General features: G+C 29.2%; 3 protein-coding genes across 5 annotated transcripts; all 3 read left to right on the forward strand.

The window, feature by feature from the left end:
* Window positions 1-843: 843 nt before the first annotated feature.
* LOC105736992 (uncharacterized) lies at window positions 844-3,917 on the forward strand. Of its 2 annotated transcripts, none has more exons than XM_012493994.3 (6): window positions 844-1,032; window positions 1,398-1,558; window positions 2,525-2,662; window positions 2,808-3,012; window positions 3,322-3,466; window positions 3,534-3,917. In XM_012493994.3, the coding sequence occupies exons 1-6, from the start codon at window positions 942-944 to the stop codon at window positions 3,724-3,726; spliced, it is 933 nt and encodes a 310-aa protein (XP_012349448.1). In that variant the 5' UTR covers window positions 844-941; the 3' UTR covers window positions 3,727-3,917. The 2 variants fall into 2 exon arrangements, with proteins under 2 accessions (XP_012349448.1, XP_086759236.1); XM_086903110.1 differs by having other exon boundaries at window positions 926-1,032; window positions 1,363-1,558.
* Window positions 3,918-4,099: 182 nt separating this feature from the next.
* Window positions 4,100-9,250, forward strand: LOC100869847 (mitochondrial amidoxime-reducing component 1). Of its 2 annotated transcripts, none has more exons than XM_012493993.3 (7): window positions 4,100-4,969; window positions 6,065-6,459; window positions 7,118-7,369; window positions 7,702-7,825; window positions 7,892-8,097; window positions 8,490-8,561; window positions 8,667-9,250. In XM_012493993.3, the coding sequence occupies exons 1-7, from the start codon at window positions 4,955-4,957 to the stop codon at window positions 8,833-8,835; spliced, it is 1,233 nt and encodes a 410-aa protein (XP_012349447.1). In that variant the 5' UTR covers window positions 4,100-4,954; the 3' UTR covers window positions 8,836-9,250. The 2 variants fall into 2 exon arrangements, with proteins under 2 accessions (XP_012349447.1, XP_012349446.1); XM_012493992.3 differs by having other exon boundaries at window positions 4,729-4,969; window positions 8,661-9,250.
* A 530-nt stretch (window positions 9,251-9,780) lies between these two features.
* On the forward strand, window positions 9,781-16,746 carry Naglu (N-acetyl-alpha-glucosaminidase). The gene is made up of 14 exons (XM_003698895.4): window positions 9,781-9,916; window positions 10,941-11,104; window positions 11,882-12,060; window positions 12,139-12,357; window positions 12,825-13,052; window positions 13,591-13,654; window positions 13,715-13,860; window positions 13,969-14,053; window positions 14,138-14,287; window positions 14,496-14,638; window positions 14,717-14,882; window positions 15,215-15,405; window positions 15,966-16,351; window positions 16,532-16,746. Exons 1-14 carry the CDS (start codon window positions 9,841-9,843, stop codon window positions 16,642-16,644), a joined length of 2,310 nt encoding a protein of 769 aa, XP_003698943.4. The 5' UTR covers window positions 9,781-9,840; the 3' UTR covers window positions 16,645-16,746.
* Window positions 16,747-16,975: the final 229 nt, after the last annotated feature.

The raw sequence follows: 16,975 nt of genomic DNA on the forward strand, positions 1-16,975 counted from the left end.
AATTTATCGATATACATATTTTTATTAATCACTTTTGAAAAAAATAAATCAATGCACTTTATGTTTGAATGTAAATCAAATTATTTTTAAAGGATTATCAAAAAAAATTCTTCCATTATGAAAATTCTTCAAATTTTTAAGAATCATAATTATTATAAATAAAATTGAATAAATGAATAATAACTCGAATAAATCAAAGAATATTCAAAAATGATGAAAAATGATAAAGAAATTGAATGACAAATGATGAAAAATAATATTTAAAAATTTTTCGCTTATCATTGATGAGTGTGTGAAAAATGAAAAAAAAAAAAATTGAATATTACAGACGAAACAAAGCGAATTAAGTAATTTATTATTCGAATTAACTAATTAAGTTATTCTAACCACGAATGTTCCTTTCAAATTTTATTATATGAAACATGAAATATATTTGCTTTATCTTTGTTAGAAAAAATTCAGATTGTAAATTATTTTAACAAAATTAAAAAGCAATATAACTTTCAACCAATATATGTCTAAAACTTTTATCAAATTGTATGTATATATTTAAATAAATAATATTTTTTTATATTAAAGACGTAAATAATAATGCTAATAATACTTAATAAATCATAATGATTTATGCACATAATGATACATGCAAATACTTATTTTACTATATGCAAAAGTCTAATTATAAAATAATTAAAATAAAAATAAAAAAGAAACATCAACATATTAATAAAAGACAGAGTGAATAGGAAAAATATTTAAATATTACTGTAGCTCCTGATGCTTATCGACAATGCAAATTTTATTTTTTTATGAAATCATCTTTCTTCTAAACTCCAAGCTTTTACTCGCATAACTTCAAGTCGATATAGATGACCGCAATGACTTGGTTCACTATAAACTAGCAACGATCAAGACAGTCCTCTTCAAGCAACGATTAAGTCAATATGGCGATTCCCCTGAATTTGAGAGAAGCGACTGCGGAACAGATGCAAGATTTTTTGAATTCGTTTGACATCGTATTCTGCGATTGTGATGGTGAGTTATCTTATTTATTTATTACTATTTATCATTACTGCTTACGGTTATTTATATATTATATTTTTACGTAAAATGAATGTACAAAAAAGTTTATATAACGTATGACATCCAAAAAGATACGAAATATGGAATTCAAAGAGTAAATAAAGTAAATGTATAAATTTTATTTTTTCGTAAATTCTATTTATACAAATTTTGCATAAACGTGAACGCAGTCTATATATTTATTATAGTTATCTTACTGTAGATATTAGAAATTATTCTTTTTGCATCGTTCGATTCATTTTTTTTTTTTTTTTCCTTTTTTTCCTTTTTTTCTTCGTGGAGAGTTACGAAGGATACAATTGACACGTTTCATACAGGTGTGATTTGGCATTTCTTAAATCCAATACCTGGAGCGATTATGTCGCTCAAAAAATTACAAGATTTGGGCAAAAAGCTGTATCTAGTGTCGAACAACAGTAACATAAGTATAGATGATTATATTAAAAATTTTAAGAAACATGGATTGAGCGTCGAGCCGGTGAGTTGATTTTTTAATGGCGATGATTAAATTCAAGTTTTGAAAAGTTCTAAAAAAAATGACAACACTAAGAAAAATCGTAAAAAAAAAAAAAATAAATAAGAATAATCGTAAAAAAAAGCAGAAGAACGGTAAATGTATGTATAAATGTGTAAAAATCTTCCTTTCGAATTATATTCTAATAATAGAAAATCGAATTTTCGATCAAAAGTTTCGATCTATTTGTTCGAACAATTGGAAATTTCCAAGAATTTGAGAGTGTCAGTTCCAAGAATTTTAGAGATTCCGAGAATTTGATATGATTTCTTGGAAAAATGTTTCGATCGACCTCCTATCGTATCATATTCTCCTGATACAAAATCGAATTTTTGAACAAAAATTTTACTACCGCTCAGGTAGAATTTCGATATTAATCTTTTTTTGTTAAATATCGTATTGTTAAATATTCTTAATAATATTAAAAAATGCTTCGAACAAAAGTTGAACGGTTTCGATAGAGCTATATTCTGGTGTCCTTATTTTTTTCGTAGGTGGACTCATAAAAAACTTTTCAAGCTCAAATTTATTTTTTTAAATGGCATCATATACTTTATAAAGCATCGGTCAATGTATCGTAGGATTTTCTATGAAAAAGTACTAAACCATTTATAGCAAAAAATCGCTAGTTTAAAAGATATTTAATTAAATTTATTTATTCTTTAAAATTATATGTTCTTCTTATTAGGAGAATACAATCGATAAGGAGATGGCATTGGAAATTTTTCGTAAAATTCAAATTGTCAAAGATTCTTGCTTGAAAATTTGGCTTTTCATTTCAGGAGAATATAATATATGAAGATATAATCTATAATTCGTATTTTACTAATAAATTAAATATAATATTATTTGTACCTTTATTAGGTCCTTTTCTTTTTCTATTTCTTCTTCTTTTTTTTTTTTCTTATACAATTTGAAATTATATTTCAGGAACAAATAATAATCAGTGTGAAGGTTATTAGCTTTCATCTGAAAAAGCTTAAAGTTTCAGGAAAAGTGGTAGTTTTAGCTACACCACAGTTCCGAGAAAGTTTAAACAAGGATGGATTTCATACAATAATGCCAACTGTAAGATTTGACAAATTAAAATTAAAATTTTATTTGTTTTACTTTTTCTTTTTAAAAGAAAGAGAAGTAAATTAAATTAGTCGTTGAAAAGAAAATAGAAATAGTTCGTAAATAAATGTTCTTACGTTAATTTTCTTCATCACAGTTTGAAATCAACGAACAAGATCCATTGAACACAATAAAAAATATCTATAATCAAGCGTGTGTTGATGCAGTCGTCCTCGATTTTTGTAATTATGACTGGAGTTTAATAATATTTCTTCTTAAATGCTTGAATAACGAATCTGTTTATTACATCACTGGTTGCGCAGACGAATATATTTCTTACAATTACAATGAGAAGATAATTGGTAAGAAAGATTTATTGAGTATACCTAATACTCATAATTCGATCATAATAGATTATTTTTGATCTAATCGATAACAGTGATGAAAAAATGAAAATTAAATAAATTTGGATTTATTTGTGTAAATTACAATAATTACAATTATTGTTATTAATAAGAATACTGATATTTTAATTTAAATATCGATTAAAATTGTCGAATTGACTACAAGCATTGACTCGATTATTTAATTTTGCAAAGTAATTTTGTTAAATTTTTTTAACGATGATTTTGCTTTCAATTATTGCTTTTCGGTTATTATTTAATTTATAGGTTCTGGACCCTTCATCGATATAATTTCTAAATACAGTAAAAGATCACCGATAAAATGCGCTAAACCTAGCCAAATTCTAAAACAATATATTTTTGAAACATGCAACGTGCAAGATCCAGCAAGATGTTTATTTATAGGCGATTCGTAAGTGGATTTCTGAGATTAATAAAAAATTTTTAAAAATAAACTTTCACTTTCGTCATTGTTTCAGAATAAAAGCCGATATGAAATTTGCCCATATGTGTGGATTTAAAAAGATGTTCGTCGATACGGGTATAGAAAGTATAAAAAATGCGATAAAAGACGAAGAAACTTGCCCGCATTTCTATCTTCCTAGTTTGGGGATGCTATGCCCTATTATCGATTCATTGCAGAATATTTCTAGCAAGCAGAATAAAGTTTGAAGTTAACGTAAAGATCAGTCAAGAAAAAATATGTATTGATACAAATACACCAATAAAAATCATAATTAATAACCATATTTCTTACGTTTTTCAACATATGTAAACTGTTGTCAACGAATGTAAAATATTAATATATCATCTTTGAGAGATCTATTTTAGAAGTCAAAATAAATTATTATAATTGCCCATAATTTAATTTTTTTTTAATTAATAATGTCATTATTACTGGTATATACATTACTTTATCCATGACCAATATTCATACTATTTTGCATTATCCTAATATAGTATAACAATTATCCTTATTAGTGTAACTATCATAATTTCTTTATAAGGTTATACACTAAGAAGCTAAGCAAGTAGAAAGAAAATTAATGAAATTTTCGTATCGATACTAATCACTACAACGTTATATTGCTATTGCTATTAAATAATCATTAATTTAAAAAATTGAATGAAAATATATTACATATTAATAATAATCAATACAATTCTTTAAATCTCAAAATTTTTTTATTGCATCATCTATTATAAATATCACTTACACATTCGAATCATAAATATAAATAACGTTATCAATAAATAACATCTAATTTTAAAATTAGGAAGAATTATCAACTTACCATTAATCCCACATATATACCCATCTATTATACAGTCATCACAATTTAAATCTATTTATCTTTATATTATACACTTGTGCAAACAAGTTATTTCTAGACAAATCATTTACTCTAATAATAATAATAATAATAATAATAAATAATCATAACAAACAAATTCGAAAATAACATTTATAAATATTAAACTATTAATCGTTTTCCTCTTCAACGATGAGTATAATCTTATCATCTTATCGTTGAAGCCAAAATTTCTTGGTGTTCAACTATGATATACTCGAGTGAAGCATTCGATCGTGGATAGAAAAGAAAAAAAAAAGAAAACGTTATCGGTCGAGGCGAGATAAAAAAAACGTTCGTACGTTAGAAAAATGAATGCTTCAGTATGGTTTTCACACGTTCTGGACAACGACTGGCGCGCGCACAGCGTGTAATTGGCGGCACCATAGACCTGCGCCCGATAAATTTGCGGCTAGGGAGGAAAGGGGGCAGCACTAAGCCGGGTCATTGCATAATACCAGCAGCGACACGACACGGAGACTTGGTAATGATTGAGGAACGCGTCTGAGCCTGGAACGACGGTTTGCACAAGTGCCGGGGCGAAGATCATGCAAGGACACCCGGTATGTATGTACTTTCGATTCAATAATTATTATCGAACAAATTATTAGATTCCCGCTTATTTTCCCTATAAATTCTTCGCACATCGTGTGACAAATTAAGTCAAGACAAAATTGACAGGGATGATTTTTAAATGACGATGAGGTGATGGATTGAATTTGAGAGATTGATAACTTTCAGAACTGGATGAGATGTTGTTTCGGGCATAGAATTATTATTCGACGAAATTTCGACGAAAGTTGGGACAAGATGATCGATCGAGATATTTTATCAGAGACACGTGCAACAAACCCGATAGATTGATGATGGGTGGTGGTAAGGGTTGGCAATTTTTCACTGATATTTTTGAAAAAGATAGTAGATCAGAATTCTCTGTGGGATGATCAAAAAACGGCGAAGAAACGAATAAGCCGAAGTTAAGCCTCTTTGGAGGAAGAATTCGATTAGCAAACAATGACACAATGCACGATTGTGATGGCACGTGTTCATCGCGGTTTCAACTTCTCGAATGGCAAGTTTGTTTTGTAACAAACGTACAAATGAACTAGTTACATAGAACGTATTAGATATATTAGATATATCTTGCATCCAGTTTTAGATGTGTATAAATCCACTGATAGCAAAAAAAGAAAAAAGTTGAAAATGATTAAATAGATCGATGATTATCTAATCTTCTTCAAGAGGAAAATCACTGATAAACCTTTCTATTTAACATTGCTTTAAAATAAAATGAAAGAGATATAAAACAGTGATTAAAATAATACTACTTATATCGTTAAGATAATACTATTATATAAAATTGTTACATTTGAAGAAAAGGATAGGAAAAAAAGAAAAAAAAAAATAATTTAAAAGATGGAAAGAATTTAATTTGAAAATACCATTGAAATTATTGATTTATTATTTTAATAAAATTTTCTACAAAATAATGCACACTTTTGAAATTTAAATTTTCCAATTTTATTATCAAAACTTTGATCTATTAAAAATTTCAATTTCTATTTCTAAAACATTCATCAAGAATATTTCGAATTGAATTAATTTCTTCTACAATCATATGGTCTCGTTTACACACTCAAGGTTACATCTTTTTCTAGGACTGGCGTTCGGCCGTTGCGGTAACGTGTAGCTTTATAATTATTCTCGTGGCGGTGGTATGGACCGCGAGAAAGGCTTCCTGTAAACGAAAAGAATCCCGGACGAAAAATGAAACGGAGGAATCGGAAGAATCGGAGAACATCGAGAAAAACGTCGAAGGGAAGGATAATGTGAATCACAATCAGGATGACGAGGAGGAGGAGGAGGAGGAGGAACGTTCGAATGATGCCACGATTCCCGAATTACCAAATCCAAACTGGGTGAAGGTGGGCCAGATTCAAGAATTATACATGTACCCTCTGAAATCTGGACGTGGAAAGACATTGAGGGAGTGTGACTTCACCGAATACGGGATCAGTTTAGAAGACAAGGGTAGATTCACCCTTAGAGACAGGTAATCACACTTTTTTCATATCCATCTCTTTCTTCTTTTTCATAATATATCTCCATTCTAGTAGTTTGTTGATTTATCCTACAAATATGCTTTCGTTTCGATCTTAATATATTAGATCAATTGGCTCATTGTCAGTCAATCTTAGTTTCATTTTATACGTGTTAATTCGTTTTAACATTGGCTGTCCCTTTTTTCACGCGAGAAAGAGATATCTAAGATATCACCAAATCACGTGCGTGTGTGCTATACGATCTTATCTATATTGATTCAGTAAATAAATCATATTGTACAAACGAAAGCTATTTTTTTTTTTTTGTAGCAAATACTAATATGAATTATTAAGATTATTCTTCATTTTTAAATATAAGATTCATTCTACCTTATTTCATTAACTAATCGATCATTAAGATCATTTCCATCTTACTCTTATCTTTGATATACACACATAATTTGATAAAGATTAAAGAAACACGAATTATTTCGATTACTTCGTTTGAATTTTGAAACACTTCACATAATTTCACTTAGAAATGAAATTTCATTCATCAATATTAATCTTGTTCAGAAAACAAATCTTCTTCAATTTCTTCAACGTAACTGTGTTAACAAGACCTCTATCCCAAACGAGTCAAAGATGAATCCCCATGCTGTTCATCAGAATGTTTCTAGTGTACAACGAGGAAACTGGCCGCTTCCAAACCGGTAGGCAATATCCAACCTTGATCCTGGTTAGTTTATCGTCGGTGGACGAGACCAAGGTGAAGCTGGAGGCCGTCGGGATGCCCAGCGTGATTTTCGAGGTTCCAAATTCATCGGAGAATGCTTCTGAAGCCGTTCAATGCACCATGTGGTGGGGAGAGCCGGTGAAGTGTATCGATTGTGGCACAGAACCCGCCGAATGGTTATCAAGGTCTCCATTTGTATCTTTTTATTTCACCAATTGGCATGCTCATTCTTTCCCCCCCTTCTTCTTTCTTTAATGAGCCTATACATATTTGAAATTATTGGATTATATAATGAAATTCTATCTACTTTTGGAATTAATAAGAACGAGAGCCGATATTTGGTTGATGTGAATATTTTTTAAAAAATTGTTTTATTCAAAGTTATGTGTATATTCATTTATATATATTGCAGTTTATTTCTTGTGAAAGGGGAAAATGATAGACCGGACAAAATATAAGATCATTGTTTATCTGAAAAATAATGTAAAATATTGATAAATATTTATATTTTCTTCAGGTTTCTGACTGGAACCACATCCGGCCTTCGATTAGGATGCACAACGATGGACAAAAGGAATCTCTTCGTGGAGCCATGGAAAAAATTCACCCAAGTGTATCAAAAACTCAGGAACAAAGACACTGTAATTTCTTTCCATATTTAATCCGATTTAATTCGTCAATTCGATGATCGAACAAATGTTTTCCAGGGATTGTTCAGCGATCTAACCAGTTATATGTTAATGACCACGCGATCCGTTGAGAAATTGAACGAAAAATTAGAAAGACCAGTTCCCACTCTACAATTTCGTCCAAATATTTTGGTTTCCACGCAACAACCGTTCGAGGAGGATAACTGGGAATGGATCAAAATTGGGGAACGCGTGGTGATTAGAAACGTCAAACCATGTTCACGGTATAGTAAAAATATTTTGAAGAAATATTTAATATATAAAATAATAACAGGGTAAAAATTGAAACGAATCTGTTACGATGTTCTGAACATCAAAACAAAAGTGCAAAAGTTGATGTACAAAAATGTCGGTTCAGATTTATTTATTAAGTTATTAAGCTTAAGTTTAATAATTAATTTGTGTTTAAATGACAGAGTTCTCATTTCATCTGATACAAATTTTAATTACTTTAATTAAACTTAATAAGTAAGCCTTAATCGATCATTTATTATTAATATCTTGTACATACATTAATCAAATATATTAATTTAAATAAAAATCGAGATTAGAATTTCTTTTTAAAAGTAGAAAGAATTGGAAATTATTTCAATTAATGTAATTGGTTTTTTTATAGATGTAAATTGGTGGGTGTGAATCCGGAAAATGGAGTGATGGACAAGGAGGAGCCATTAAAGACTTTGAAATCGTACGAAAATCTTAATAATAATATCGAAGAGATCGAGTGTTAACGATATTGAATATATAGAAAATCGTTTTTAACGAATTAGTTTTTAACTTTTTCTAGTTTCAGGGAACAAACTGATCCGGAACGGGTCTCTCTCGAAGGAAAAGCGCCTGTTATGGGGATATACTGCGGATTATACATCCCTGGAAAAGTAAAAATCGGGGACGAGGTTTTTATTCATTCGTCCAGTGATCCAATTGTGGAATTGAATCATCGAGAAAATCTAACAAGTTAGATAGAAAAATATTGATGAAAGTTAACTCGCTTTGAATGGCCTTTCTTCATTCGAAAGTAGAAGTTTGTGTAAAAAAAGAAAAAAAAAAAAAAAAAAGACGTCAATATACGTTTACATTCAGAGGATAATTACGAGAAATAATATTTTAAGATGAGCAAATCAAATGAGGGATTCTTCGGATATTCATTCAAGACTTCGAGACAATATAATATTATATATATTGCGCGATTTTTATGAGATTATCAATTAATTTCAAGCTATATGTAATTGTTGTGATTACGTTATACGTATAGGTGTGATTGAAATAATAAAGGTGTGGCCAGTATTTAAGTATTTCTGATGTTACATATTTTGAGACATGCTATACATATGTTGAAATACTGTTACATTAAATAAAATTTTGATTGTTATAAAAGCTCTTTTTCTATTATTTCCTTAAAAAAAATCGACTTTTTTTAATTAACTTAAAATAACTTTTTCAAAACAAAATCAAAAATAACACAAATCGAAAATTTAATACGACAGAAAATAGTATACAATTCATTAAAGAGAAAGATAGAAATAGAGAATATCCATAGAGAAAGAAGAAACAGAAGTTGAATAAAGAACTACTACTATTAATAATTAATGATATTAATTAAGAGCAATCATCTATCTCCATTATACAACCATCTCTCTTTATATAAATTTAAATTATTAATTCGATATTTCATCAATCTTTCTGTTTGTTTTAATTTTTAAAATCAATTCTCCAAAGATATCGTACTCTGTACGATCTTCTAGTTTCTCTCCTCCCACGATTCAAACGATAGGGATCGTTGGGAAGTGGGGAAATAAGTCGCGAGCAAGTTGTCCAGTCTTGTTGCAGATGATTGATAATCGCAGTGGTCAGAGGCCTCATTAGATAAGGAGAAATGGCATAAGTGTAGGAAGATAAGTAATGCGTTCACGACCTTCATCTCTTTCAGTCGTGTATATCTTCGAGGAGCGATACGTGCACGCAAGATGTTAATCTATTCGTTACTCGTGTCAATCATTTTCCTTTCTGGATCTCTAACAGTTTCCTGTAAGAATTCAAATGGTGAGAGGAACAATTTTTTTTCTAAATTTTTATTCTTTACGTTTCTCTTTAATTTTCTTTTTTTTTTTTTTTGTATTTTCAATCATTTAAATTGTCTTATTGATAAATTGTTTTGACTCTTTTTAATTTAATGATGGTTTTCTGTCAGGATTCAAAATGAAGTTGGCGAGCAATCTTTATTTTTGTATACTTTTCTTTGATTTTTGTTTTTTTCTTCAATATTTTAATGCACCCTTAATTTTAAAAAATTGTTAAATTTTTTAAAATTTGTGATGGTTGAAAGTGAATAAATAATGAGTCGAATTGTACGTATAATTTCAATTTCATATTTTGTTTTAATTCAACATTTTTCAATATTTTTAATTCAATTATACCTTCGTTCGTTTCTAAAGTTGTTCTTCTCTCTGTGATAGTTCTTTGTAAAAATTTGAAATCAAATCATCCCCATTTCTATACTCTCTGCTTTTTTTATTTCAATATTTTCTCGTTATTTTCAATTGAATAAACTATTATAAATTTTATAAAAAAAAAATCATAATATCTACGCAAAAAGTAAAATATTTCAATTATTAACACGTGTAAACTATCTTGTTTCTCTGGAAATAAAATGAAAAATTTTATTTCTTGAAGTGATGATCTTTATCTTATTATTACAATATCTCGTAATAATTATTAACGCGTGTAAACTATTTCGTTTCTTTGGAAATAAAATGGAAAATTTTATTTTTTGAAGTGATGATTTTTATCTGTATTACAATATCTTGTAATAATATAGATAATACAATGCAATTGTAACATTGTTTATTGATTTTTTTATCTAATTTCAACAAGTTTTAAACGAAAACGAACTATAACGCGAATTGAAAAATTAATATTATCGATATACTAGATACTATTAAATTTATATGAATTTAGCACGAGAGGAGAAAAAAAAAGATAAAAATTTGACGGAAAAAAAGAGAGAGGTTTAAAATATTCCAGGAATTATGTAAATTTTGTGTTTAAAAAAAATGGAAATGTACAGTATTTCAGAATACTTTGGATCACATCAGGCCTCAGATTTCATCGGAAGAACAAGCTAATGCAGCAGCAGGTGTCGTTGAAAGATTATTGGGACCTGAACGTGCTAAAAATTTCGTAATGATGGTGAATCCGAATTTTACTTCTCCTGGAAAAGATACTTTCTCGGTAATTCGTATTTATAATATAATACAATATAAATAATATATAAATTGTAGAAATAAGCTCTTGATTTGCGTTCTAAATTTCTACATTTTTCGTTCCATATGAAACGATCCAATCAAATAAATTTAATCAAATTTCTGATATTATGATAAAAAAAAGATTGATTAGGAACTAATGTATGAAATATGAAAGAATTTTCGAATTCAAATTCAAATGAACGCGTTGCATTGTTATAACGTTTCAATTGTGGAAGTATTCGAATCATTGGTCATTAGTTTTATTTCTCATAATTTCTTTCGATTATTGGAGAAGCATTTTCAAAATATAAACTCCAATTTCCAATTTTAAACAAAGATATTTCCTAAAATGCAATTGTAGAGAAGTGACAAGGGTTGAGATAAAATAAAGGAAGGATTGTGAACAAGATTACCAAGAAAAATTCCTCAATGAAAGATATTTTTCCTTTCTTATCTCATCTCACCATTATCGTTATTAGCAAACATTTTTATTTCCAATTATATTGCTCACAATACATCATCTTCCTCATAGTTTTCCTCATAGTTAGGTGATGCTTAACCCAAGCATGCTTTAAATATCTCGTTTCTCTGAAATATTTAAAAAATAATAGAAAACATTAGAATTGACTCCAATCCAATGATTTATTACCACTTTGATCCAACAATATTCAATCTCAAACAATCATAATCTAAAAAAAAAAAGCCATCTTTAACTTTCTACATTAGTAACAATCGATAATCTTATCTCGAACCTCGCCATCAGATAAAGAAAAATTCCGTGGGTCAAATCGAGATCCTTGGCACTTCTGGTGTTGCTGCAGCTTGGGGTCTACACTATTACCTCAAAACCTATTGCAACGTTCACATTTCATGGGAAGGAAACCAAGCCCAACTTCCTGATACCTTGCCGGACGTTCGTGTAAAAATCAGCTCTAACGACAGGTATCAATAAGTTAAAAATTTAGCAAAAAAATTTCTCCCTTTGACAATTTTACTCCAATCGTAACGTAAATTGGACAGATTTAGATATTACCAGAATGTGTGTACCCTGGGTTATACCTCTGCGTGGTGGCAGTGGGAAGATTGGGAAAAGAATATCGACTGGATGGCTCTTAATGGGATCAATTTGGCGCTTGCTTTTACCGGGCAGGAAGCTATCTGGCAGAAAGTCTATCTTCAATTGAATTTTACTATGGAAGAGATTAACGAACATTTTGGAGGGCCAGGATTTTTACCATGGTAACAGTTTTCAAAAATTATGATTCGTGATTTAGTGGAGAGGGATTTTAATCTTTATCTATTCTTGAAAGGTTCGAAGTCAGTATTCTTCAGAATATCTCGTGAACGATAACAATTGTATACAACAATTTCTTTTTATCTTCCAAGTAATGTTTACAACTCGATAATCAATATTCAATTCGTGAACATTTAACGACATTGAACAATATCTCTGATTTATTAACTTGATTAACAAAAATAAAGGGAAAAGCTAAGAAAATAATTAAATGCTAGAATAATAACGTGAAACGAGAAATTGTAATATAGTTTAATATGAATCAATTAAAAATTTAATTCTATTAACAAAATTAGATCCAAGTTAATTATTAAAAATAATGACTACACATCAATGCTACTTTTGAAATTGAATTTATTATTTAAATTTATATTTATATTCGATAAGATTCTCATTGTAATTACCTATTTAGGTCTAGAATGGGTAATATGCGAGGATTTGGAGGACCTTTAAGCTCGAATTGGCACGAGAAATCGATTCGATTGCAGCATCGAATTCTTGAGAGGATGAGGGCGTTAGGAATCATACCTGTTCTGCCTGCTTTCGCGGGTCACGTGCCTAGAGCCTTCCTCAGGCTATTTCCTAAGGCTAATGTAACCAAAAGTGCGGTTTGGAATAACTTTTCAGATAAATATTGTTGGTAAGGAAATTAGAATAAATAGAAATTTATTCGATACGAGATGTTTTAATGAATAATGATCTGCAAATTTATCACTGTACCATGGTATCACTTGTTTTTTTATAATTATTGATGGCAATTATATTATTTTATCATGTTAACACTTTCTAGAAAATATTTTTCTTTTTTTTTTTTATAACAAAACAAAGAAGTGAAGAGTGAATTTACTTATTTTATAATCTTTGAAATTAGATAATAATGATATAATTAAATTGATACGATTTATCAATATCATATAAGATTATTGATATATGATATAATGCCAATTAAAATCTTGTTTATTTCCACTTTCTTTGATATCATGATTCAGAGATAAAATTGGATTTAATAACAAATAATAACAATAAGTTGGTATTTTGTTATACTCTTCCTTCTTCCACAATTTAAATTTTAAGATATTACTTTTCGTCTATCCATCAAAAATTATAAATTGTTGAAAATTCAAATCTTTATATTTTAAATTATTTTAAATAAAAGTCCATATATATTTTCATCTTAGCCCTTATCTTTTGGAGCCTATGGATCCCCTGTTCAAACAAATCGGGCAACAATTCTTAAAAACGGTAAGTTAAAATTAAAACGAAAGGAATGTCTATATTTGTCTATGTGCCTATATTCTCCAGTACATCGAAGAGTTTGGGACTGATCACGTCTACAACTGCGACACTTTCAATGAAAACGAGCCCTACACCAGTGAACTCAAATTCCTGAGGAACATAGGACACTCAATTTTCGAAGCTATGAGCAACGTTGACTCAAAAGCGATATGGTACTACAATTACATAATTTTCTTTTATCTTTTAGATAAAATGATTTAGAGACAAATTCAAAATACTATTCAAATTTATAAAAATGGTGTATCGGATTATTCTTCAAGGTTAATGCAAGGATGGTTGTTTTATCACGATTCTGTTTTCTGGACAGAGCCAAGAACTCGAACATTTTTAACCTCAATCCCATTGGTATCGATCGTTTAATTAAATTTAAAAATCCCACTTAAATTAATCTTTTCAGAATTTTTGGAATATTCATTTTTCTCTATTTAGGGAAGGATGATTGTACTGGATCTTCAATCAGAACAATTTCCACAATACAAGAGATTAAACTCTTATTATGGTCAGCCATTTATCTGGTGCATGTTGCACAACTTTGGTGGTACCCTTGGAATGTTTGGCTCTGCTGAAATTATTAATCATGTGAGCTTTTCCAATTCCCTAAACAATACAGGTTTCTTCTTCTTCGAAAACCAATTCAATTTCCTTTGCATATGATAAATTTTGATTTAAGAAAAAAATCTATTTTTATCCAGTTTTTCGATAATTTCCAATATAAATATATGGATTGATTTAAACGGAACATTATATTAATCAAATAGCACGAAAATCAAGATTGACTATTTTCCAGAGAATTTTCGAAGCTAGAAACATGAACGGCAGTACAATGGTTGGTACAGGTCTAACACCGGAAGGTATAAATCAAAATTACGTCATCTACGAGTTGATGAACGAGATGGCTTATCGTAAAAGACCCGTCAACTTGGATAAATGGTGAGATTAAACTCATAATAATAAATTAAATAGAAAAAACTGTCTATTTTTATGAATTATCGTGAATCGTTCCGAAAGGTTCGAAAATTATGCGAATCGAAGATACGGCGATACCAAAGGGAACGAGCACACGGTCACAGCATGGAAAGGTTTCAAGAACACGGTGTACAATTTCTCAGACACCAGAAGAATTAGGGGGAAATACGCGATTACCATTCGACCAAACTTAAATTTCTCGCCATGGGTGAGATGTTATATTGATTACCATATCTCTTTGATACTTTTATTTACACGTAGTCCAATTTAATTTGTGTAAATGACTGAAGGAAGACATTGTTTCTTGCAATTTTGAAAATAAGAATATTAATTAAGTAACTTTATTCTCAGAATAAATATTCAGTTGATTTTTATGAATCATTTCACTGGTATTCAATCGATTATAGGATACAATAATATTTTAAAAGTTTACACATAAAAATTGAGAACATTGATATAAGATCAAGTTAATTTTCATGTTAAAAGAAACGCTTCTTCAATTCAATTATTTATTTCGTATTAATGTATTGCTGTTATTAGAGATGGTATAACAAAGATGCATTTATCCACTACTGGTACATGTTGCTACAAGCGAGAGATTTGAAACGAAACAGCACCCTTTATCGACACGATGTCGTTGACGTTACCAGGCAGGCACTTCAACTGATAGCTGATGAAATTTACACCGATTTGATAGAATCATTCAACAAGAAGAACATAGATTTGTTCAAGTAAGTTCTAGAAATTTAGAAAAAAAGATTCATATAATTCACATCAGAGAATTATTTATTATTTATATTTAAAAATATAAATAAATCACAAATCCAAGAAAGTTGCACATCTGTGAATACAAAATTTTTGCTTCAGTCAATTATTATTTGATGAAAATGGATAAAATAAAACTTTCAACATGGCAACAATTCTACAAATGTCATGTAATTTGTAATGCTTATCGTTCAAATTTTATATGAATCATCCTAATAAATAGTGAGATTGATATTACTATAATTTTATTAATGACAGTTGTATCTGGATAGATAACATTTAAATGTGTTAATCACGTTCGTAATACACGATGTACGATGCTGGAAATTTTTTATTGATGCCTCAAAAAATAATAATTTACCGAAGCATTCCAAATTTCGTGTCCATCAATTTTTTTTTATAACTTATATATCCAAATATCTAATCGTAAGTTTTAATTTTAAATTGCATTAATCATCTTTGATAAATTGAAAGAGAATCGCCAAGCAATTTTAATATTTCTTTGTTTAATTTTCAAACAATACAGGCAAAATGCTAAGCTGTTGCTGGCGCTATTTGATGATCTCGAGGAGATTTTAGCATCAAGTGAGGATTTTCTATTAGGAAAATGGTTAAAGATGGCGAAAGATTTGGCTACCAACGATGAAGAAGAGATATTGTACGAGTACAACGCGAGAAATCAGATTACTTTGTGGGGGCCATTGGGGGAGATACGAGATTATGCAAATAAACAATGGTCGGGAATCGTGGCGGATTATTTCAAGCCTCGTTGGGCTATTTTCTTGAACGAACTTGAAACCAGTTTGACCACTGGAACGAGAGTGAATACGACGAAAATGAATGAGCAGATATTCGAAAATGTCGAGGAAGCTTTTACAATCTCTAGAAAAATTTATCCGACAAAAGCAACAGGTATAAATGATGATTAGTTGACCTTAAGTTTTTTTTAGATCAGAATTTTTTGATATTATAATCAGAATATATTCAAGAAAAAAAAAAAAAAAAAATTCAGATATAATTTTGTCGTGGTGTTTTGAAATTTTTAACTTTTGGAATTTTTCTTTTTTTCTTTTTTTTTTTTTCTTTTTGCAGGTGATTCAATTGATATAGCCGAAAGAATTCTGTCCGAATGGTACGATCCATATCTTCCTTTTCATAAAACTTTTCGTCATAACTATAAACAGTATTGGTCGAATGATTATTAATCGTATCGATTATAAAATTAAACTTATTAAAATATCTAAGAAATTAAAATGTTACATTGTAAATATATTTTTAATAAAATCGTGATGAAATTTATAAAAAAATATATATATATATACCTATAATTCCAGAAATTTTATATACGTTAAAAAAGAAAATTACAATTCAATCATCCATCTTCACATTCACTGGATCAATGTTTATTGAAAAACGGAAGATACCTTGTATAAAGATCATTATTATTGATAAAAGGACATTCTACAACGATCGAGTAGAATTACAGAATTGGAAACAACGATAGATTCGAGCCAAGAGCAAAAAGAGAAAAATTTG

The sequence above is a fragment of the Apis florea genome, unplaced genomic scaffold (genome assembly GCF_048593485.1).
Source record: "Apis florea isolate Af1SG1 unplaced genomic scaffold, ASM4859348v1 contig_2274_pilon, whole genome shotgun sequence".
In the NCBI taxonomy this organism is placed as follows: Eukaryota; Metazoa; Arthropoda; class Insecta; order Hymenoptera; family Apidae; genus Apis; species Apis florea.